This window comes from Scardinius erythrophthalmus (genome assembly GCF_964197995.2).
Source record: "Scardinius erythrophthalmus genome assembly, chromosome: 25".
NCBI classification, from domain to species: Eukaryota; Metazoa; Chordata; class Actinopteri; order Cypriniformes; family Leuciscidae; genus Scardinius; species Scardinius erythrophthalmus.
In genome coordinates, this window is record NC_138245.1 from 7006372 (window position 1) to 7030637 (window position 24266).

At 38.4% G+C, this 24266-nt stretch overlaps 1 protein-coding gene across 1 annotated transcript; it reads left to right on the plus strand.

Moving 5' to 3' along the window:
• Nucleotides 1-2927: 2927 nt before the first annotated feature.
• cse1l (CSE1 chromosome segregation 1-like (yeast)) lies at nt 2928-23981 on the plus strand. The gene is made up of 25 exons (XM_081357778.1): nt 2928-3025; nt 3905-3994; nt 4639-4781; nt 4869-4970; nt 7214-7359; nt 7524-7614; nt 7724-7831; nt 7940-8032; nt 8141-8308; nt 8432-8561; nt 8670-8735; nt 8814-9016; nt 15905-15989; nt 16110-16171; nt 16262-16398; nt 16485-16588; nt 16695-16792; nt 17316-17466; nt 20634-20842; nt 20927-21024; nt 21114-21199; nt 21291-21372; nt 21561-21707; nt 22928-23159; nt 23273-23981. The coding sequence occupies exons 2-25, from the start codon at nt 3910-3912 to the stop codon at nt 23360-23362; spliced, it is 2916 nt and encodes a 971-aa protein (XP_081213904.1). The 5' UTR covers nt 2928-3025; nt 3905-3909; the 3' UTR covers nt 23363-23981.
• The last annotated feature ends 285 nt before the right edge of the window (nt 23982-24266 follow it).

The following is a 24266-nucleotide window of genomic DNA, read 5'->3' on the forward strand; positions in this document are numbered from 1 at the left end:
CAGTGTGTGTTGAGACCAAGACTTTGAGGGGTTGAGATCAAGACCAATGTGTGTTAGAGGGGTTGAGACCAAGACAAGACCAAGGTGAGACTGACTCAAGACCAAGACCAGAACTCCACAAATGAATCTGAAACATCCACATGTACTGCATGAGAAATGTCTTATCAATAAATACAGTTAGCATAATAAGACACTATATGGAACTGTTACCAATCAAATGAAATCACTAACAGGAAAATTCATCTTTGCATTGCTGAGGTGGCACAGAAGCTGCAAGAAAGGACTTTGAGGGGTAGAGACCAAGACGAGACCAAGACTTTTAGGGGTAGAGACCAAGACAAAGACTTTGAGGGGTTTAGACTAGGGCAAGACCAAGACTTTGAGGGCTTGAGACCAAGACCAAGACTTTGAGGGCTTGAGACCAAGACAAGACTTTGAGGGATTGAGACCAAGACGAGACCAAGACTTTTAGGGGTTGAGACCAAGACAAGACTTTGAGGGGTTTAGACCAGGGCAAGACCAAGGCTTTTAGACAGCTAAGGGGTGAGTAATGCTTTTAGGTGTGTTCGTCTTGAAGCGTGCTGCGCAGACCAAATGTTGTATGACATCACACCGCAAGAGCGATTAGAGAGCTGACGACTCCTTATGCTTTCCAATCACACATTCGTGACTTTGATGTCATACACCAGACTGCGCAGCGCCACTTCAAGTCGGACACACCTATTAGCTTCGAACACAGTTCAACCAATCAAGAACAGGAACTATCCATTATTTATTATTCTTTTTTAAAAGAAATTATAAAAAACTAAAACTGTTATAAAAACAAGATCTCATCTCGTAATTTATTGCAATGGTATCTTGAATTTTGTGGGCATTTGTATTCATTTTGGTGCCATTTTTGACACAATCCCTTGTTAATTTCTGATCAGATAATGATCAGATAATAAACCAGCAATTTAGTAATATCCCTGCAGTTGTGACCTTGACTGTTCTTGAAATAAAATGCTGAGTTCTTAGTCTTGATGTGGTCTTGAAGACACAAGGTTTAGACCGAGACAAGACCAAGACGAGACTCGTGTACAACAACACTAAGTTTACAACATTTTATGTGAATCAAAATTGCTTGCGCCACTGGCATCTTTTCCTATCTGCAAATTCACATTTTCTGTGATTGTAACCAAGTGAGGGTTCAGTGGATGAAATATCCAAAAGCATAACACTGCCACCCAGCGTTCAAATTAGTTTTCGTTTTCTTTCTGGCAAGTTTGCGTTCTTATTTTTTCTCTCTGACAGTAGTCTGAATGGTCCTAATTGCTGTAATTATTACAATGCCTGATTTAGATTTTCACAACTATAGATTTAAATCAGAACAAATGCTGAGCTCTGGGGCATAAAAACAATAATCACGAGGAACCAGAGGCAATTATGTGTTGAGTTTTTGCTGGAACCCATAAACAATACAAGAGACAAAGCAAAGTTAATTACAAAATGAAACAATACACAGAAGAAAGGACAGTCAGACTGAATGTTTTTAAAAAGTCAGAGTCACACTGTGTTATATAACTATTAATACACCACAAAGAATATCCCAAAATTATGTAGGGACAGAAATGTATTAATCATGAATGTCTTATGTGACTATGAGACAGAGGAGAAAAGGTTCTTTTTTATAGAGCATCTCTGTAAAACAATTAGCCTAAAACAATTAAGCCTTTCCAATGTCATATGCTGGTATTTAATCTATAAAATGATGCACCAAATGAACCATTATCTCCAATGTACTGTTCTTTTTCTATCTTCTTTGTTACACTTAAACTACCCAGAGCCTGATAAGTGTTCAACACGAGTAGGTTCCATATGAAGGTAGTGTGTAATCTCAGAGTTTAGCAGGCCGTTTGCAGTGATAAAGGACGGATACCACCAATCAACCTGTGGTTCGGTCTACTTGAATGATCAAAAGATTCAGACTTTGAACATGCTGTTATAAGTGACAATAATATACCCATTGTTACATTAAGCGACAGCAACATACATAGGCTATCACATGTATAAAGTCTATCCATTTTTTAACCTTTTGAATTTGCATCCTATTATGATCACATTCACACAATAAAGACTATTCTATTTGCATTTGTAGGCTGTGGGTGCCAAAAAGAAAACACCCATGGCACCAGTTTAAGCCAAAACAGCTAAAAAAAAAATACCATCATGATGACATTTTTGTTGCTGCTGTGGCTTAAACTGGTGCCGTTTGGACAGAGTTTACAAAAATATACAAATTTTATGAATTTTATTTTTAGCTGGATAATTTAAACAACCAACAAAGTAAATGCTAGAGAAAAGAAGCATTTGTGTAATTGGACTAGGCCTACATTTTTGCTCAAATCCTTAGACAAGTTTACTGTATAGTCTCTCAGTCTACGACAACTGGGGGGAATATGCTTAACTACGTACCTGCTTTAAAATAGACTTGTTTTTTATGCTAAATATGATGATGATGATGATGATGGTTGTGATCATGGTTTGCTTTTGCTTTGTAATCTGTTTCAGGTTGATGTTTTGGTTTCTAGTTTGTTTCATTTGTTATCGTCATGCATTGGCGGGGACTTGATATGTTGAGGGTTTTTTTTTTTTTTTTTTTTTGAGGGGGCAGGAAATATAAGATATTCTTCACCCTGCCTCCTTTTCATCGTGGTTTTATAAATTATATATACGAGGATGATGAAGTAAGTTTTGTTGGAAAATATCCATGAATGAATTAAACATAATCAATCAATCAATCAAAATATAATTTTATATTATTTTTATCTCTAAAATGGGGCTGGTACAAACCTTTCCTATCTATGCATCAAATTCACACAACATACACGAGGGGGCGGTACATGATATACATACATGCGCCCCCACGTGCGCTCCTTTATGTGTCTCATTAGTGCGCATGCGCGGAGTCGTGACCGCGCACTTGTGTGAGACGTTTGAAACTTCTCGCCGGTGATTAGCACAGCACTGCAACCTACAGCTAACGGTAAGAGCCTTTATATCTTCTCATTATTAATCAATCCATTCTCAGTCATCTTCTATGCGTTATTAAACAGTGAGATACTGAATTATCTTGTTTGAATGTAAACGCACGCAGCGCGCGCTGTTGAAGTGAGCTCGAGAGTTAACGTTAGCTCGTGAACTAACGTTAACCACATCACGGATTACTTTACGGTTGAGTTTTCCGCCTTTCTTTTACTAAATGAACCCCGTTTAACGGTTTCTTCAGCGTTCTGCATGTTAAATAGAAAATGCTGAAACGCTGTTTACTTTGACTATTAGGATGACTAGCATTTTAGTATGCTAACAGCTTTAGCACGTGAATCATGGCCCGAGTTTCTGTCTTTAAACTCTTAGTTTCAGAAACATCCAACCTGATACAGTGGTCACCATAAACCAGCAGTCGTTCACACACAGAACATAATTTAGTGTTTATTCATAAATTCTAGTGAGATACCTGTCAGGCCGTGATAGTGCGCTTCGGTTAGAGCAGGCCATGGATGTGTCTTTCCATCTGTCAAGATTATAAATATCAACAGTTTTCACTATCAAGATACGGGATATGCAAAAGAAACATTAAAGAGTAAGCCTTACGTCAAAATATACTTTTAATGCAGGTCTTTAATTTGTCAGATGCGTTCAAATAACGTTAACCTACATCCGTTTACTTCATCATCAGCAGAGTGTTCTGTTCTCTGAATGACATGGTTTTAATAAGTGTTATGGAGATTCATCTAGCCTATACGGAAAGTCCTTGCTGTGGTTGAATATGTTCTATACTTTTGGAAGGTTTATTGTGAGTTGTTAAAGATGATCTCTAACTTTACTGCATCAGTTTTCATCGATGGTGTTTTTGTTTCTATAGCAATCATGGAGCTCAATGATGCAAATCTCCAAACCCTGACTGAGTATCTGCAGAAAACACTAAGCCCTGACCCAGCTGTGAGACGGCCAGGTAACATTCACATTTCAGAATATTTAAAAATCTATATTGAATTTACTTTGGATTTGACCATGTATGTTTGCAGGGCTCAACGCTTAGGATTTTTTTCTACTGGGTCAATGCATCAGGTTTTTTTACTTGCCCTGCCACAAAAAAGTTATTGGTCCATGGTCAATACTAGATAGGTTAATATTAGCCTAATATAAAGTACAAACATGACTAAAGACAAGTTAGCAGTCAGTGAAACAAATTAGAAGCAATAGAACAGAAATATATTAAACAGTGTTTTTCAAGTAGATCTTCAGGTGTAGTGTTCAGGTACAGTAAATGATGAAATATAAAATAACACTGCATAGTTTTCACTGTATATAATATAAATGGATCCTTATTAAAGCTGATTGACGGCCTAATGCACAGATCTAAAATCCTGGCATACATACAGTTGTGGGTGTACATGAATACTTGCCAGGATGCCATTTTGACACAGTTTTGCAGATGATAGCCTAAGCTTTCGTGACGACGCAGCCGGTGACTATTCTGTCAGCTGTCCCGAGCATAGCCCTGATTCGTGATGCATGTAGATGAAGAGGTGGTTTACCAGGTGAAGGAATTAATAATGTTTTCTTGTTTGTTTTCGTTGGCTTCACCATCTTTAGCTGAGAAATTTCTTGAATCAGTGGAGGGAAACCAGAACTACCCCATTTTATTGCTCACAGTACTAGAGAAGTCCCAAGAAGATGTCATCCGTGTGTGTTCGGCCGTCACCTTCAAGAACTACATCAAGAGGAACTGGCGCATAGTGAGTATCCTGGTAAATATTACTGCAGCAGTCTGATGTGTGATGATAGGTGGATGTTTAATGTGGATGTGTGAATGTTCTCTTCAGGTTGAGGATGAACCAAACAAAATCTCTGATCCTGATCGGACTGCTATCAAAGCCAACATTGTAAATTTGATGCTGACCAGCCCAGAGCAAATTCAAAAACAGGTACCCATTTCAGATAACCTACGAGTATTGCTTTACCTACATACTTCTGCAGTTATTCTTCTGTTATCTAGAATAAGTCTGCAGCACTGGCTGTAAAATCCACATTACTGGGTTTTTAATAAACCATATTGTTGTAGTCTCTAGAGCAGTGGTTCTCAACCAGGGGACCAGGGCAAACGTCAAGGGGTTCTCAAGGTTATGACTTTGAGATCATTAGTAAATTTTAGACACTGCGTAAAAAAAGCCACCAAGTGCACGACTAAATGCAAAGAGCCATAGCGGAAGATTAGACTGGCCTTTCTACAACACATTCTGTGTAAAAATCACACTGATTTTTAGAAAGCAGCTGTCTTACTCTGAGATGGCGAACGGGAACATGGTTTGTGTAACATAAGCAACATATTATTAGCCATTTAATAACATAGTCAAGCAAAAGGCTAATCATATTAATTACCGTTATGTATCTGACGTTGTAGAGAGTGATGCATAAAACGCATTCTGAATCAGTTTCTGGTTCAATACAATACAATTTTATTTGTATAGCACATTTAAAAACAACTGGTGTTGACCAAAGTGCTTTACGAAAGCCAAGGAAACAAACAATAAGATAGAAAACACATAAAACAGAAAAGCAAAGAGAAGAACAATAAAAATGGAAAACCTATTAACTAAGGTAAAAAAAAAAAAGTTTCTGGTTCAAATATATGGCTTAATTAACTCAGTATTTCCACTTGCCATCATGCAGCGTTTACGACAGTAAAGTTGACCAAGTGGACCAGCTATTCTGAGCTGGTGTGATTCAGTGGAGGCAGGGCTCATTTGCATAATCATGGATCCGCGTATACTAAATGAAGCAAGGGTGTAGAGTTACATTCAAGCTATTTTAAAACATGAATGAAAAAATTTCACTGTGAAAAAAGCGTTTAAATATTTCATTTTGGTGATCAAAGATGAGTTTTAAGGGGTACTATTATTATTTACTACAGGGGGACTTTCGCAATTTTCTCCACTGTACATTAGGGGTGTAACAATACACTCATCACAATTCGATACAAATCGATCGCAATATTTTAAGACAAAGTAAAGAGGTTTTTTTTTATTATTAAAATATTTGAATAATTTAAAATATTTTTTGTTGGTGTTATCTTACACAGACAAGTGTAATGTATAACCAAAAAGATAAGAGGCGGCTTGTCTCTTACACAGACGAGCCGCCCATGTAGAGACTCTTGTGTTCTCTATGTCCCGCCTTAATGCACTGTACATATAAGAATAAACCATCTAAAACGCTTTGAATAATCATACTACTGAAACTTTGAGGACTGCCGTTCTGGCAGCGCGTATGCTCTTCAGATGATCAATGCAGTCAATCACAGTTCTAATCGCAAGAAAGCATGTCAAAATGACTATTCCCAAACGAAATGGTTTGTTCATTCAAAAAATCTAATTATGCGTTTACTCACTCTCATGTTGTTTTTGTGCGTCATGCATGCATTTGAACGTCCGTGTTTACTACAGTATGCACGTAGTTGTAAATCTGTTCATCATATAAAGCTATCATGTCTCTTCAGAAGATTTGGATTAGGCCGCAATCGATTGATTATTTTTACGATGTCTATGGCATTTTTCTGGATCTTTTAAGTTTTATAGAAATGACTGAATGGAGGGACAGAAATCTCTCAGATTTCATAAAAATATCTTAATTTTTGCTTGAAAGTTGAACAAAATCTCATAGGTTTGAAACGACATGAGGAGGGTTAGTTCATAATGACATATAAACAATAAATGACAATATAAACTCTTATAGGCGTACTGTAGTGATTTATGATAAGACAAAAACAAGCTTTGGGACATGGATTCATGAGGGACTCGCTCATTCTATACATTTTGAACAAATGTAGTTACATAGTGTGCCTTTAACCTCATAACATTAGATTAGGGGTGGGCGATATGGCAAAAATATCATATCACGATTTTTTTCAGAAATCACGATTTTACAACGATTATTTTTCATGTTGGATTTCAAGTGACTGTGATATCATATGATCATTTTGCAATATCGCCCACCCCTAATATCATTAATATTCAATGTAAAGCCTAGCCCTAATTGTCGTGGACCGCGGGAGTCAAAAGTTTTGAGCACCACTGCCTCTAGGAACTGGGTTGGGAAACACTGCTGATCTGCTGATGTAAATGGACATGTAGCAAGAAGCAGTAGATATGACTTGTTTTTCCTTCTGCAGCTGAGTGATGCGATCAGCATCATCGGGCGAGAGGACTTTCCTCAGAAATGGCCGGATCTCTTGACTGAGATGGTGAACCGTTTTCAGAGCGGAGACTTCCACATCATCAACGGAATTCTTCGCACGGCGCATTCCCTTTTTAAAAGGTATTTGAGAGGCATAGGAATAAGATGAATGCAACGTTGTAGTCCTTTTACCTAATGTGGTGTTTTCATTTTCTGTGAATTATGTATGTTTTTTTAACCTTTTTAGACTTGACTGTTGTTTGTTGAATCCAAAATTTTGTGCATTATCTCTTGTTGTCCTACAGATACCGCCATGAGTTTAAGTCCAATGAGCTGTGGTCCGAGATCAAGCTAGTACTGGACACTTTTGCACAGCCTCTCACTGAACTTTTCAAGGTGAAGTCAATGAGCTGTCTTAATCTTGTGATTACTAATTTCTACATATGCTATAATCGTTGCAACATGTGTGATATGGAAATTCAAATGTCATTTGTTTTTTTCTTAGGCTACAATTGATTTGTGTCAAACTCATGCAACAGATATCAACGCCCTGAAAGTGCTCTTCTCTTCTCTAACACTTATTTCAAAACTTTTCTACAGCCTTAACTTCCAAGTAAGTCTGCACTCATTCCTCTCATGACACCTTTTTCACTTTAGATATTCTTTGTCTGTTTTTGCAAGTAACATCTCTTTTTCTTTTTTTTCTTTTTCTTTTTTTTAGGATCTCCCAGAGTTCTTCGAGGATAACATGGAGACTTGGATGACAAATTTTCATAACTTATTGACCTTGGATAACAAGTTGTTGCAAACAGATGTGAGTTTGTGTTCATGTTAAAATATGACAACAGTTGCTGAGGAGTGCTCATAAATCAGATTTCAAAATAAGCAAAATTAAGAAAATAAAATGTAACTTTTGCTGTAGGATGAGGAGGAGGCTGGTCTGTTGGAGTTGTTGAAATCTCAAATCTGCGATAACGCTGCACTTTACGCTCAAAAATACGACGAAGAGTTCCAGCCCTACTTGCCCCGCTTCGTCACCGCTATCTGGAACCTGCTGGTCACAACAGGTCAGGAGGTCAAATATGACTTGGTAAGTGGATTGTATTTAAAGTTTCAAGACTTTCAAATAATGTCTGCCACTAGATTCTTTTTAGGGTTCATAGTGCTGTTAGTTTTCTCTTAATAGTGCCTAATAATATTGTGTGTGTTGTAGCTTGTGAGCAATGCTATCCAGTTTTTGGCATCAGTGTGTGAGCGGCCGCACTATAAACATCTCTTTGAAGATCAGAATGTTCTCACCAGTATCTGTGAGAAAGTCATCGTTCCCAACATGGAGTTCAGAAGTATGTCAATTTATTATGTCAGTAGTTAACAAAGAAGCCAGCTAATGAGATGTACAAGTAATTCAGAAGGATTTTTACATGTGTAAATTGATATTTGTATGTGAATAGGTGCAGATGAAGAGGCATTTGAAGATAACTCAGAGGAGTACATCATCAGAGACCTTGAAGGCTCAGGTGTGTTGATGCTACACTATATTGTTCAGGCACTTGGCTTTCCTGATGTGTGTAGTAAATGATGCCTTCTGTCCTCAGACATCGACACAAGGCGTAGAGCAGCCTGTGATTTGGTGCGAGGCCTCTGTAAATTTTTTGAGGGCCCGGTGACAGGCATCTTCTCTGGCTATGTGAGCTCCATGCTGGCAGAGTATGCCAAGAACCCCGGTGTGAACTGGAAGCACAAAGATGCCGCTATCTACCTGGTGACATCTCTGGCCTCCAAAGCTCAGACACAGAAGGTGAGATGCTATAGATGGTCTTTTGATCAAGTTGTTTTAGCGAGGGATCGACCGATTTTCTTTTTTTTATTATTATTTTTTTATTACCAATTATTTGCATGTTTATGTGCCTGATAACCGATGTATAGAACCGATATTTGTTTTATTTCTGTTTTTGACAACAGCACTGAACTGAACAGACTGTTTAACACTTTTTAAATTTCACTCCATCCTTACATGCAAAACAAAACACACCTCAACAATAAACCGTCTGAAAGAGTGCAAAAAATAAATAAAACTATATATATACTGCACTGTAACTAAATTGTCTTTTTTTTATAAAATCTTTGATTAGGTAAACAAACAGGTTATGAATATAGCATATAAAATAATTCTAACAAATTAAAGAAAGCGTAAAACAAAATGTCTGAATACAAAAAAAAACATTAGTGGTGTTGCATCTTTCTATTTACAACAACAGCATATTAACAACATGCAAAATATATTCACAGTCTTATGTTTTCAAATGGAGATCATAAATGACTATAAACTCCCCATAAATATAAGCATTCGTTTTAAACTACAATTTTAAAAGGTTTGTGTTGTTTGAGAATGGAACATGCTGGAATACGCAGACAACATTGTCAGAAAAAATAAACAAAACAGCGAATACATCATCACATTTACGGAGTCCATCTCATCTGGCATGTTATCAGAATTATTAATGTTTTTGTCGGTCTAGATTTTACACAGAACGTCTCTCGCGGAGATAATAATTCATTTCCACCGAGCTGTACCGTAATTTCCGGACTATAAGCCGCAACTTTTTTCCCACGCTTTGAACCTCGCGGCTTAAACAACGACGCGGCTAATTTATGGATTTTTCCCCCTTTCACAAGCTTCATGCAGCAAAAACTGAGTAAAAAAAAAAAAAACACATTCTGTGACGTGCTCAGTTTTTTGGCGGCATGAAGCTTTCATTAGACCAATGAAATTGCTGAACGGGTTAAACAACTTTTTTGTTTACTGTTTAGATTAAATCGAGCGCGCTCAAACTTCCCATCATTCTGATTACGGTAGTCATTTTGTCACCCTCATCATGGCAAAGACACGAAGAAATGCATATGATGCAGCTTTCAAGTTGAAGGCGATTGATCTGGCTGTTGGAAAAGGAAATAGAGCTGCTGCACGGGAGCTTGGTCTTAATGAGTCGATGATAAGACGTTGGAAACAGCAGCGTGAGGAATTGACTCAGTGCAAAAAGACAACTAAAGCTTTCAGAGGGAAGAAAAGCAGATGGCCCGAACTAGAAAATGAGCTCGAAGACTGGGTCAACACACAGAGAGCAGACGGCCGAGGTGTTTCAACTGTGCAGATCCGACTGAAAGCCAAAACAATCGCCACCGCAATGAAGTTTGAGGATTTTAGAGGTGGACCATCGTGGTGTCTCAGATTTATGAGACGTAAAGGCCTGTCCATCAGGGTACGGACGAGTCTGTGTCAGCAGCTCCCTCCCGACTATGAGGAAAAAGTTTCAAACTTCCACAAATTCACTGATGCCAAGATAGCGGAGCATTCCATTGGCCCGCACGACATCATAAATATGGATGAGGTTCCTCTGACATTTGACCTGCCTCTCACTCGGACTGTCAACAGGAAAGGCGAATCATCCGTCACGCTGAAAACAACTGGGCATGAAAAAACTCACTTCACCTGTGTTCTGAGCTGCACAGCATCGGGAGAAAAGCTTCCACCTATGGTGATTTTTAAACGCACAACGATGCCAAAAGAAAAATTCCCGAGAGGAATTGTTGTGAAAGTCAACAAGAAAGGATGGATGACGGAAAGCCTAATGCATGAATGGCATACGGAGTGTTACGGCAAGCGACCGGGAGGATTCTTTCACAGGAACAAGGCATTGCTCGTTTTGGACAGCATGAGGGCCCACATAACAGATTCGGTGAAAGAAGCCATCAAGAGGACAAACTCAATTCCAGCTGTGATTCCTGGGGGCACGACAAAGTATTTGCAGCCACTCGACATCAGTGTAAATCGTGCATTTAAGGTGGCGCTCCGTGTTCAGTGGGAGGCTTGGATGACAAGTGGGGAGAAATCCTTCACTAAAACGGGCAGCATGCGAAGAGCAACTTATGGTCAAGTCTGCCAGTGGGTCCTGACAGCGTGGAGCATTGTCAAAAAATCCACAATCATCAACGGGTTTCGAAAGGCTGGACTGCTGCATGTTGAAGAGGGTAGCATGAGCTCAGCGGGGAATTTGCCTCTGGATGAAAGTGACGAGAGCGACAATGATCCAATATCGGATGAAGCAGTTTTGAGGCTATTCAACTCCGACACCGAAGGAGAAGACTTCAGTGGTTTCAGTGCACAGGAGGAGGAAGATAGTGACCAATGACTTTCTTGGTAGGCCACTGTTTACCGCCAATTCTTTATTTTTTGTTTAGCCGTGTTTCGTTAAAGCCTATTTATTTTCGTTAAGCCATATTTCGTAAAATTTTCGTTAAAGCCTATTTATTTTCGTTACAAGCCGTGTTTCATTAAAGCCTATTTATTTTTGTTACAAGCTATTTCGTTAAATTTTCGTTAAAGCCTATTTATTTTCATTACAAGCCGTGTTTCGTTAAAGCCTATTTATTTTTGTTACAAACTGTATTACGCTAAAGCCTATTTATTTTCGTTACAAGCCATGTTTCATTAAAGCCTATTTATTTTTGTTACAAGCTGTGTTTCGTTAAAGCCTATTTATGTTCGTTACAAGCCACGTTTCGTTAAAGCCTGTGTAAAGTTCATTTGTTTCAATGTACCGACAGGCACCTGCGGCTTATAGACATGTGCGGCTTATTTATGTTCAAAATAATATTTTTTTTAAAATTCAGTGGGTGCGGCTTATATTCAGGTGCGCTCAATAGTCCGGAAATTACGGTAATTATTTTGATGTTTATTAGCTAAATAGATTTTATATAATAGACTTTAATATAATTTAAGTTTGTAAATGAGTTTTAAATGAGTGGATCATGTTAAAAGTTGCATTTGGTGGCGCTGCTGGAGCATCTGAGCATCAACCCAGTGAGTGAACGAGACTTCACGAGACTAATGATGAACAGACAACAGAGAGAGAATTAAATTTAGCGCTTTTATTTCCAACATGCACTCATTTAATTCATGTAAAGTTTCGTCTTTATTGGGACATGACTTGACGGATTATGTGACTCCTTGAGTTCATCTCTATTTTTTAGTGGCAAGTAGAGCCCGACCGATATGGATTTTTGGGCGCCGATACCGATAAAAAAAAGCCAGATACCGATATATCGGCCGATATTATTTATGTGTATATTATAATACAGTAGCAATATTATTTATGTGTATTATAGTACAGTAAGTTTGGACACACTTTACAATTGGTGTGTACAAACTTTTGATGGCTACTAGAGCCCGACCCAAAGAGTATAGAAGTAACAAGAGGCGAAACTCAATAGAACGTTCCATTGCAACAAACTCCCCCATGCGCAGAGCTGCAGCTCCGCCATCTTGGACTGAACGCAACACAGCTGCCATAGGATTGAACGATACCGGTTCAAATTCAAAAGCGGTTAAATGAACTAAAAAGTAGTTTCTAGTTTTTAATATCTCTAGAGCAGACATCCCATGTCTCCCGGAAGATCCGGGAGTCTCTCGCATATTGATAGCGGCTCCCTGATGCCCGCAAATTAGCTAAAATCACCCGGAATCTAGAGCGAGCGAGCAAGAGCGCGCAGCTCCAAACCGTGTAACGTTAGAGCACACGGCAGAAAGGGTGAGGTAGCGAGAGATATCAACATATCAACCTAAAATATGGAACACAACTTGTTCAGATTTTTTGCTTTCATTTTCTTGCAGTTCTAAAGTAAAATATATTTTGTAATATATATATTTTATATAAAATATAAATAATAATATTTTTAAATTTGTACATTTTAATAAACTCCAACTTATATAACTTTTTTCTGTTTCACTTTCATAATTTATTTCACTTCAACAATAATCTGACAAATTAAAACAAGACCAACCATAGGTCTAAATTCCAAAGCATTCTTGAATTAACGTTACAACCATTTAAGTTTGGATAGTGATTTTCATGTTTATGCGAAAAAAAGGTGACAGTTAAAGGGTTAATTTAGTGATAACAATGAATTAATAAAGCGGTCATTTGCCAGGTTAGGTGTTCATATATCGCTGAAAGTAAGTTATGCGATTTAAAAAGCCCATTTCGAGTCTTGACAATTTCGACCAAATACATAACATTAGCAAACTGTTACTGCGGTTATGGGATAGCTTACATTAACGTTACAGCACCTGTTATCGTTTACGTTAGCTCACTTTAAAGTTAATAAAACCTTTTACTTTACCTCTCTGGATCTTTGGGGAATCTATGAAATGCTAGTTGATTGGTTGTACACTGGTAGTTGTTGCAGTTGATGGCAGAACACTGTTTTTTTTTTTTTCTTTGTTTCCAATTATTTCCAGACATAATGTTAATGAAGTACAGTAGTTGTGCTAACGGAAAAGCCGTTGGTTCAGTCCAAAATGGCGGCCGCGCTACGAAGCGCCACCTAGTGGCTGTTGTCAAAACTGCAACGGAGTTTCGCCTCTTGTTACTTCTATACTCTTTGCCCGACCGATAAAGGATTTTGAAGGCCGATACCGGTACAAATATTTGTTCGTTTTAAATTTATTTTTTATTTTTTTCAGAAACGCGCAACAAAACATTGACAAATTTCCCTAACATTAGTTATTTGTAGTTATTTATGAGTTTTAACTAAAATAATATGATAATGCATTTTAAAAAGAAACTTGTTTCTTTTATTGTCACAACAGAACAGAGGAACATCAAAATATATTAAAGTTCTGATAAATAAAATGTATAAAAATACAAACTTAAGATTTTTTTTAAGACTAAACGTTTAGTCCTTTGAACAAAAACAACAATTTCACATTCAAATTGACAACAAATTCAAATTGTCATAATTTACTCTCTCAAGTTGTTTTTTTCTTCTGTTGAAAATAAGTTATTTGGATGAATGTGTGTAACCAAACAGTTGATGTACCCCAGTGACTTCCATAGTATATTTTTTTTCCTTTGGAAGTCAATGGGGACCAGCTACTGTTTGGTTACCCACATTCTTCAAACTATTAATATTAGAAAAATATTAGAAGGAAATTAATACAGTTGGAACAACATTAGAGTGCCTGTAAATAATGAGATCATTTTTATTATTGGGTGAACTATCCCTTTAAGGACAAGCGGCAATGTGTTTACAATTGCTACTGTCTCTTTAAGAGCTGAGCACGACACGTCTAATGTACACGCATTTGACAAGCAGATTTTCTCTCAATTTTTGCCTTTACTTTAGACAACCGACTTTGTTTATGTAAGTCTTGTGTGTATTTAACAGTATTAGCACAATAATACTCGAAAGATAACTTAGTCCAGTATCCAGGCGCTGGTAGAAAGGCTTTTAGTGCATGTGAGCTTCACATGTACGCGCTGAGAAACGCACACGTTAGAACAGCGCATCAGCATTTAAAATTAAATATTTAACCGACAAAGCATTAAAGCACATGCACATTATGAACTTTTGTGAACTGCAGTGTTAACATTTTATGTGAATATAGCCTACGTCGCATTGTTCCGCTTCACTCTCGGCTTATTTAACCGCAGCAAAACTGGACATGAGTCACGAATTTTGTTATCCTTATTTGAGTTAAGAGAACTGATAGGGATGTTCTTTTAATTGTTATTCAAGCAATGTATGTCTCGTGAGTCGTGACCAACTCACCATGAACACACTTCACCGCTGATCTCACTCGCGGTTCTCTCTGCCCAACTCGGGCTGGATCAGCAGGTTGCAGAATGTGTGGCGCGTTATACACGAGTGTTGCCAACAGGGACGGTGTAGAGTGCCCTCTGGTGGACGAACTATACAACGCCAACACTCATAACATGGTTGAAGGGTGTTTCGTCCGTTTTTATTTTATTTTTGAAATATTCATTTATCGGCCGTTATAAATGCCGATACCGATAGTTTTGAAAATGCCTAATATCGGCCGATAATATCGGCCTGCCGATATATCGGTCGGGCTCTAGTGGCAAGTTTAAACTACATAAGCATGTATGTAACATCTCATTTGTGCATTAACGGCTGTTATGTTAAATAAAGTTGATTAATTAAGGGATGCAAATTATTTTACCTTTGAACACCATTGTTGAATCATCGCCCCTCAGGCATGCAGTCCTTTAAAGGCGGTCTTGCGTGCAATTCCATTTATCTGTGAATCTGATCTTAAAAAACGATACCCGATAATAAGAAAATGCTAAAATATTGGGAACCGATATAGGTTTTACTTGGATTAAATAATTACTCTTAATTTCCCCTCCAGTGTTGCAGGTGTTCACAGCAGCTTCATTGTTTTGCTGATGGCTTACTTGATGCAAATTGTAGTTTAGCATATTTTATAAGTACAACTTTCACAGTGCTCACAATTTGTCACAAATACTGGTCTCACTTTTTTTTTTTGATTCTCAATTTATCTGGAATTGTGCAGCTCTATTGACAGTTATAGGCCACACAGAAAAGTTTGTCTGTCAATGCTGATAATTAAAAGTTGGCAAATATCAACTGATATATCGACCATGGTGATTTATCTGTTGATCACTTGTCATCGGTAATGAATCAGGGGAATCAAGAGGCTTACACGTGTTGTCTCGCACCTTAATATGACTTTTTAGAAAACAAGCTGTAAAAATTCTATTTGCTTGGCAGTCAGATTTTTGGAGCCAGTTTCAAGAATATTTTGCATTGATTTCTTTTTGTCTGAGGTACAGTCTTACAAACTTTCACTTCTGTTTTACAGCATGGAATAACACAAGCCAATGAGTTGGTGAACCTGTCTGAATTCTTTGTCAACCACATTCTAGTAGACCTGAAGTCTCCCAACGGTAATTGACGTCTCATTTAACTTTTCAGACAAATTACTTGTTTCATATACTGTATATATACTGGAACTGCTGTGGGATGGTATTGCTTCGAATGAGTTGTTTTCTTCTTCATCCCCTCAGTGAACGAGTTCCCAGTTTTGAAAGCAGATGCCATCAAGTATGTTATGACCTTCAGAAGTCAGGTAAGCACTTTCTTTTCCATTACATTGTGTGCTTTCCGTTACACAAGTGTCCTTCGTTGTGTGATGGCGTGTCTTCTGTCTGTCCTCCAGCTCCCTAAAGAGCAGCTGTTGGAGGCGGTTCCTCTCCTGGTGTCCCACCTGCAGGCAGAAAGCATCGTTCAGCACACCTATGCTGCGCATGCACTCGAGAGACTCTTCACCATGAGAGGAGCCAACAACTCCACCCTGTGAGTTTATACACTACATGAGAAGAGTGGTCATGCTCTGAATTTTGTGTCATTGTTTTTTGTTCTAAACTAATCCTGTTTTTCAGCATCACACCTACTGAAATGGCACCGTTCACAGAGCAGTTACTCAATCATCTGTTCAAAGCTTTAGCAATCCCTGGCTCATCTGAGAACGAGTACATCATGAAAGGTAATTGGCTGTTTAATTTTCTCAGACCATATTTGTCAACTTTAGTTTGTTTACTTTAATATTCTCCTATTTACTCCTTGACCTTTTCTGTTTGCCATCTCTCCAGCCATCATGAGGAGTTTCTCCCTCTTGCAGGATGCCATTGTGCCCTACATCCCCACTCTCATTGGCCAGCTCACCCACAAGCTCCTCCTTGTCAGCAAGGTAAGCCAGTCAATAAATCTGCTGTCCACAAAAGGGGGCTTTAATTCAGGTTTGTGTCTAGTCAATGTGGTCCTTGTCTCAATCCATGGCATTGGATTCACTGGCAAGACACACAGAAATATCCGTCCATTAAAGGGGACTTTTCCCAAGCCGGACTTGATCCTAAAGGCAGGGCGGAACACCTCCATGCGAATGTTTCATACACAGGGTGTGTTCAGCATGGCACACTACCATACTTTTCAGCATACTATTTTACTTGTAGTATTTATGAAGCATGTAAATTATTAGAGAATAGCCACTCACTAAATAAAATGTGTAATATAGTGAGCTCATTTGCCAAATTTAAGACTTAATTTAATCATTTAAATAAACTGCTTTATGTATTAAGCAATATATATATTTTATATATATGTACTTTTTTTTTTTTCCCTCTCCATTTTAAACAGCCACAACATTAAATGATTTTTGGATTTTTGGGCACCATGTTGAAAGATGACTCTTTTATTATTTTTTCTCTCTACAGAATCCCAGTAAGCCACATTTCAACCATTACCTGTTTGAGTCACTGTGCCTGTCCATCAGGGTCACCTGCAAGGCAAATCCAGACACCGTGAGCAGCTTTGAGGAGGCCCTGTTTCCGGTGTTTACCGAGATCCTCCAGAATGATGTACAGGGTGCGTTACACTATTATAAAGTTGTTAAACTCTTAAAGGGTCATGAAACCCCCCTCTTTCAGCTCAAGTCTAGCTCATAATCTTTTTGAAAAATGCAACTTAAATGGGCGTGGTGGCTGTGAGAAGAAGGGAGGGGGAGTTGGTGTGGTCAAAGCCAGTGGCCAATGCATATCGACCGTCACTGTCAGTGGTAAACGAGAGGAAATGCTAGATTTTTTATAGCTGGCAAAGTTAAAGTCTAATGAAATACACTGACACCTTATTTTTGTCCTTAAAAAGTAACTGAATGCCCTGCTACACATATTAGCCTACTACAGTAATCATTCTATTTAAAACATATACATGTACATGCATATCGGCCATTATAAAATATATATTTGTTTATATACACTAACACTATAAATGCATATATTTGAAAATAATAAATTTTCCGCTTAAAAAAAAAAAAAAACGTTCCGTAAATAGCCTAGACTACGCGCCCCCTAAACCCACTAAAGATGGACAATGAATGTGACATAAATTTGCACAAACTAAGCATGCGTTGATGTATTTTCGAAATATCTACATTTTAATAACGAGTGATTATTTAACAAAAGGCAAGTAAAAACGGTCAGGGTTACATTTAGACACAAACACACACACACACACACACACCTCTGAAGCGATAGAAAAGTCCTCGGGACCGCATCACTAGCAAGACGAAACCTGCATTGGTGTACAAGGCTGAAGTCCACCATTCTCCAGTTGAATGGTTGCTACACACACATAGTTTAGATGTGTCCGTGGTTTATGGCCAACCAACCGCCCGCAGTCAGAGTCCAGCCCTGGCAGCATCGCGGGGAAAGATGCACTGGAACTTTTACACCATGAAAACAAACGCGCGTCCCATCATTGCCTCTCTCATCTACTACGCGATATCACAGTTTGACATGTCTGTCTTTGGAAAGATCCACGTGGTATCATGATTAATTCAGTGAAGTGTCTTCTCATTGGATATGAAGGCTCAGCCTCATTAATAATTATGAGAGAACGATGAGTCATCACCGGACGATCCGTACAGAAAAACGTCACATCCTGTGACGTGGACTCGATGAAGATTTCAAACCCGGAAGACGAAAATAGCCGATGCAAACTCAAATTTAACCATTTATATCCTATTATTAAATTTTACAGATTATAACATTGTCTTCTATGGTGTTCAACACACCTACCTCTGTTAAAATCTCAGAAAAATTGGTTTAGGGTTTCATGACCCTTTAAACCTGTTTTCACACAATTGTGTGGTGACTTTCTGCCGCCTTGGTTTCCTTTCTGTGAACTTGTTTTTACAGGGTTCCCGCAGGGTCTTAAAAAGCCTTAAAAGCATTGAATTTATTAATTTGGAAATAATACCTTAGAAAGACTTTAAAAAGTCTTGAATTTTGATGTTTGGGTCTTAAAACTTGTGCTGTATGTAATTTCTCCGTATTGTATTTTTCCTCAAAAGTTTCATTTGTCAACCGCGATTATTTTGATTAAATAACGTAGTAACCAATAATTGAGAATGCAACGCAGCCCCGGGTCACAGTGCACAGTACTGTGAACACGTGATGCCTTCAACACAACACAAGTTAGCCTACAAAGCGGAGCTCGCTCGCGTGCTACCAGTAGCCCGTGGCTTGATATGAGGTCGCTCGCCAACAGGCAGTTCACATACCGCGTCTTTTTGCGTGCTCAAGTTTATTAAAATGTGGGCACACGGCAAGCGCTATTGAAGCAACGCGCAATTTTTTTCCACCCGCAGCCAGATGGAAAACATCTTCCTTGTTGCTGTGGAGAGTGCGGTGTATGGTTGCTTAGCAACGACAGACGCCACAGGAAAATCAGACCAATAGGCTCTATGCACGAACGCTGCTGACATATTTCCGGTAGGATCTCAGCCGGCGTCTTTACTTCCGCATAGCGCATTCTATAGGACAATTCACTTTAATAAAATTCATTTTCTCAGAAACGGAGACAACGATTTTAGAAACTGATTCGCTAGTCGGATTTCGCGTGATATGAGAGAATACTCACCCTCAAAGTTGTCGATGTAGCTCGAAATTTTTAATTTAAAGAACTTCTCTTTCTTACTCATATTTGTGACAGTTAACTGCCTCACAATATTGTTTACATCATTCACGTTAACCGCTGGAAGTTCTTGTAAACAGAGAGTGTAATTTGCCATTATCTCCACCTAATGCAAAAACGGCTTCTGACGCAGCACCGGAATGACCGGATGTAACTGGGCGGGCTGAGACAAAACGCGGAAGCGATCGTGCATAGAGCCTATTGTTATTAATAATATTAGATAAGCGGATGTGTATTGTAAGTGTCAGTAATTAATCTTTTTTGACTCATTCTTTTTATAAAAAAATATTTAAAGGCTGAAGTATGTGAGGTTAATCTTTTTATAAAACCATTTTTGTAAAAACTTTATTTGAACTTGTACATATTAGTAGATAACATGTTGCAAGACACTCCTTTAAAATCTGGCCATCATTTTTAATAGTATTTTGATGTTTATGTAAACAACTTGCATATTGATAATTTTATTTGTTATTTGCGGGGTTTCGACAAACTCTGTAAATTGATTTCATAATAATCGTGAAAATAAATGTTCATGCCATTTCATCTCTAGTTATGATCAACTAAAATCAGCTACAATTATGTGTTTTATAGTATAATATGCAAACTACAATTTTCTAAAATAATCTCTGAGCCTGTTCAATCTCTATTAGGATATATTTTCATTTTAGGCCTAAGGTTTTGGGCATTTGGCATGTTGTTGGGTGTGGAAGGTTACTAATGTGATTGCTTTGTCTGTAAATTAAATTATTTTTATTTCAATGAATTCAGTAATTGAAAAAGCATTATTTTTTTCAAAATTCTTTAAAAAAAAATTGTTTTTTGTTATGCAGGTTATGTAGGTCTTAAATTTCAATCTTTTTGGTCTTAAAATGTCTTTAAAAGATTTGGTTTGTCGGTTGGGGGGGAAAACAAACAAAATGAACATCCCTAGTAAGAGCAGTGATCTATATAATGTGTTTCCTGCACTTAACCTCTTGATGATGAATGTATAGTTTGAGGACATAGTCCTGAAGCCATGTGTTTATGAGCCCTCCCTCTTGTGTCCCCTGGTCCTGCAGAGTTTGTGCCGTACGTCTTCCAGGTGATGTCTCTGTTGCTAGAGATCCACTCCAACTCCATTCCCTCCTCCTACATGGCTCTGTTTCCTCACCTCCTGCAGCCCATCCTGTGGGAACGCACCGGAAACATCCCTCCACTCGTCCGGCTGCTGCAGGCCTACCTGGAGAAAGGAGCCGCCACCATCGCCAGCACAGCCGCTGACAAGATTGTGAGTGTTTTTGCTTGACTAATACCCATAATGCAGTTTACCTCACTTGAATACCCTCTCATTAAAATAACTTTACCCCTCCAGCCTGGTCTTCTTGGAGTGTTCCAGAAACTCATCGCATCCAAGGCTAATGACCATCAAGGCTTCTATCTGCTCAACAGTATAGTGGAGCACATGCCTCCGTAAGCGATGCATTATGAGGACACATGAATAAAAAACCTTGACATGTTTCTGTGCTCTATTTATTTATTTTTGTTTTGTTTGTATGCAGAGATTCCATCACCCAGTACAGGAAACAGATCTTTATTCTGCTCTTTCAGAGGCTCCAGAGCTCCAAAACAACAAAATTTGTTAAGAGTGAGTGATTTCGGTCATTTCTGATCATAGTTTACTACACTACAACACTACAAATCACTATACTGAACCATCACTCTTTTCCTCTTCACAGGTTTCCTCGTCTTTATCAACCTTTATTCTGTGAAATATGGTGCCATTGCATTGCAGGAGATATTTGATAGCATCCAGCCAAAGTAAGTTGCTTTGTTATTGTAAATTCGTTTAGTTGTAATTTTGCAGTGCAGATATTGTGGAACTATTTTGTTGTGTGCTTTTATTACTGATATTTTCCCAACCAAATATCTTTAAAAAAAGGGCCTTTGTGTGTTTAACTTTTATTTTATTTTTTTTGCTGAGCCTTTCTATTTTTCCATCTCCTCAGGATGTTTGGCATGGTTGTGGAGAAGATTGTGATTCCTGAGGTGCAGAAGGTCTCAGGGCCGGTGGAGAAGAAGATCTGTGCTGTGGGCATCACGAAGATCCTCACTGAGTGTCCTGCTATGATGGACACTGAGTACACCAAACTCTGGTAAGACATAACTCAGGCTTGTGTGCCAGCATAAAATGATGAATATATGATGTCAGAGCTCGAAATAAACGTTTTTTTTTTTTTACTTGGTAGCACTGGTGCGCTCACCTTCTATAAGTCAAGAGCACCAGCAACATTTTAGGATTTAAAAGATTTCTTTTATTTAAATTTTTTTAAAAGCAATGAGAAATTTGTTGAGAAATGAAAACAGTAGTGATGCACCTTTAATTGAATTGATTTTAATTCATTCTTAATTCTGTCTTAATTGATTCTTAATTCTCTTGTGGCCCATTTAGGCTACAGTATTGGGGGAAAATGAGAATTATTTTGTGTTTACCAAGTTGTTTTTGAAATAAGGCTGCTCTTAATTTTCATTGACTGATTATTGCAGTGTTCGGACATATTTAAGACTGTTAATAATTTTAATTATAGGCCTATAATTCATTGAATAATCGACCTAATTGTTTTTAAATCATTTTCAATGAGGAGTAAGCAAATCGGTCAAATTTTTTATTAGCGGTGATGCACTATGAAATGATTGCAGGGCAAATGAATTGTAATATCAATTTAATAGGTTTACCCTAATAATTTAATACATAAATTGGAAATGAGAAATCCTCTTAATACCGATAGCTGATGCTTTTGACAATGTCTCTGGATACACGCATATTTCACATGGATTGTGTGAGCAGACAAGTCGCAGCTCGACGATCGGACCGTAATGTGAGCACATAAATGTTGTTTATATCGCATGTGCTTTATTCGTGCAGAGTTGGTAACCTTGCTGAAATCGCACAGTGTATACCCGCCACAAGTGTGCATGAGTGCGAGCAATACGTTGCTGGCTGCAGGTCACTTAATGGCCACTGCTAGCGCTAATAACAAGGGTTTCTGAATTCTACATATTCAAACAGAAGGAAAAAACACTATCATAAAAAAGGACCCTTGCAGACTCTCGTAACTTTATTTATTATTCAGATAATGTTATTTTTAAGAACATTTGCTAACACTGTCTACACTGCATGCGGCGCGACACTACAGATCCCCGACGGTAACCTGATGCCCCGTTCTATTTCTGATGTACTCCGATAGATTAGCGATGGTTGCTTTGTCACGTCCAGCGTACACATGGTGTTGAGGACATTTGTATTTAAAACTAGATTTCTTTACTGAGGACAAACTTATTTGCCATTGACCCAAACCTGGGTTATGTTCTTTAGGGCTCCTTTGCTGCAGGCTCTTATTGGTCTGTTCGAGTTACCAGAAGATGACAGCATCCCAGATGATGAACATTTCATAGACATAGAGGACACTCCAGGATACCAGACCGCTTTCTCCCAGCTTGCTTTTGCTGGCAAGAAAGAACACGACCCCATCGGAGATGCTGTCAACAATCCCAAAATCCTCCTAGCTCAGTCTTTACACAAACTCTCCACTGCCTGTCCTGGAAGGGTGAGTATCACTCATAAGATGGTTTAGACTGGTAAAATGACTTCAGAACATGGCAGGAGCATGCTTGTCTCCCCTACCCAGAATACCTGCTAACTGAATGTTGTTTGTGACAGGTGCCCTCCATGTTGAGCACCAGTCTGCCAGCAGAAGCTCTTCAGTACCTGCAGGGCTACCTTCAGGCTGCCACTGTACAGCTGGTGTAGACACACACACACACACACACACACCCAGACTCCTTATCGCCAAGAAAGGGATCTCTGACACTCTCAAGACACCCAAACTGAGATGACCAATGGACTCAACATGAGTGGAGACGCACCACCCAGTGATGCATGGCCACACAGAAGGGGTTTTAAGGGTTTGTTTTAATGGATTCTGTGCAATGAATTGGACCGAGCAAGGGATGATGGTTATGCTTGTGTAGGGGGCTGATCAACTCACTGGGTGGCCTCTGCTCATGTTGGCTTTTCCCCTCATGTGTTAATTTAAGTCCATTCAACATTTTCTCTTATTGTTTAGTTTGCCGTCTCACCCAACTATTCATTTGTCAGTATTTTGAAATGTCGCCTTTTACAAACATTTACCATCACTTGGGAGTTGGCAGATATTTGGTGGCATCTTTAAAATCAACGGGAAAAGTGTTTTCCGTTTGTTCCTTTTCCTGTAGTTTTGAAGATGTTTTTACTGTATAAACGAGTTTTTGCAACGCAGAGAAAAAAAAATAACTATAAATGTCTCTTGTTGCATGTAATTTACCATGTTTTGTCTTCATGTCTTAGTTTTGCTGCTCTAGTTAATAAATAAAATGAAGCACTTGTGTAACATGTTGGTCACGTTTGTTTTTGCTTCAAAAAGGTTTATGTGCCGGAGGATCTTACATGTGCCGGGGAGCTGAAGACCACAATCACTGTATTGTGCTCAGCTGTTCATTACATCACACGCTAAAGCTGATCTACCGTACTTCACAGATCACTGCATTCCAGGAAAGACACATGTATTTATTTTACATAATGCAAAGTCGAGATTTCAGTTAACAAAATGAGTTGGTGTAACATGCTAAATTTACCACTGGTTTGTCAATTTCTGCTTCATAAAAGCAATATTCTT

Bases quoted from the DNA above. Each gene is read 5' to 3' on its own strand.
- cse1l (XM_081357778.1), top strand. From the start codon at position 3,910: ATGGAGCTCAATGATGCAAATCTCCAAACCCTGACTGAGTATCTGCAG. The intron at 8,033-8,140 runs GTGAGTTTGTGT...CTTTTGCTGTAG, and splicing joins ACAAGTTGTTGCAAACAGAT to GATGAGGAGGAGGCTGGTCT. The intron at 8,562-8,669 runs GTATGTCAATTT...GTATGTGAATAG, and splicing joins TCCCAACATGGAGTTCAGAA to GTGCAGATGAAGAGGCATTT.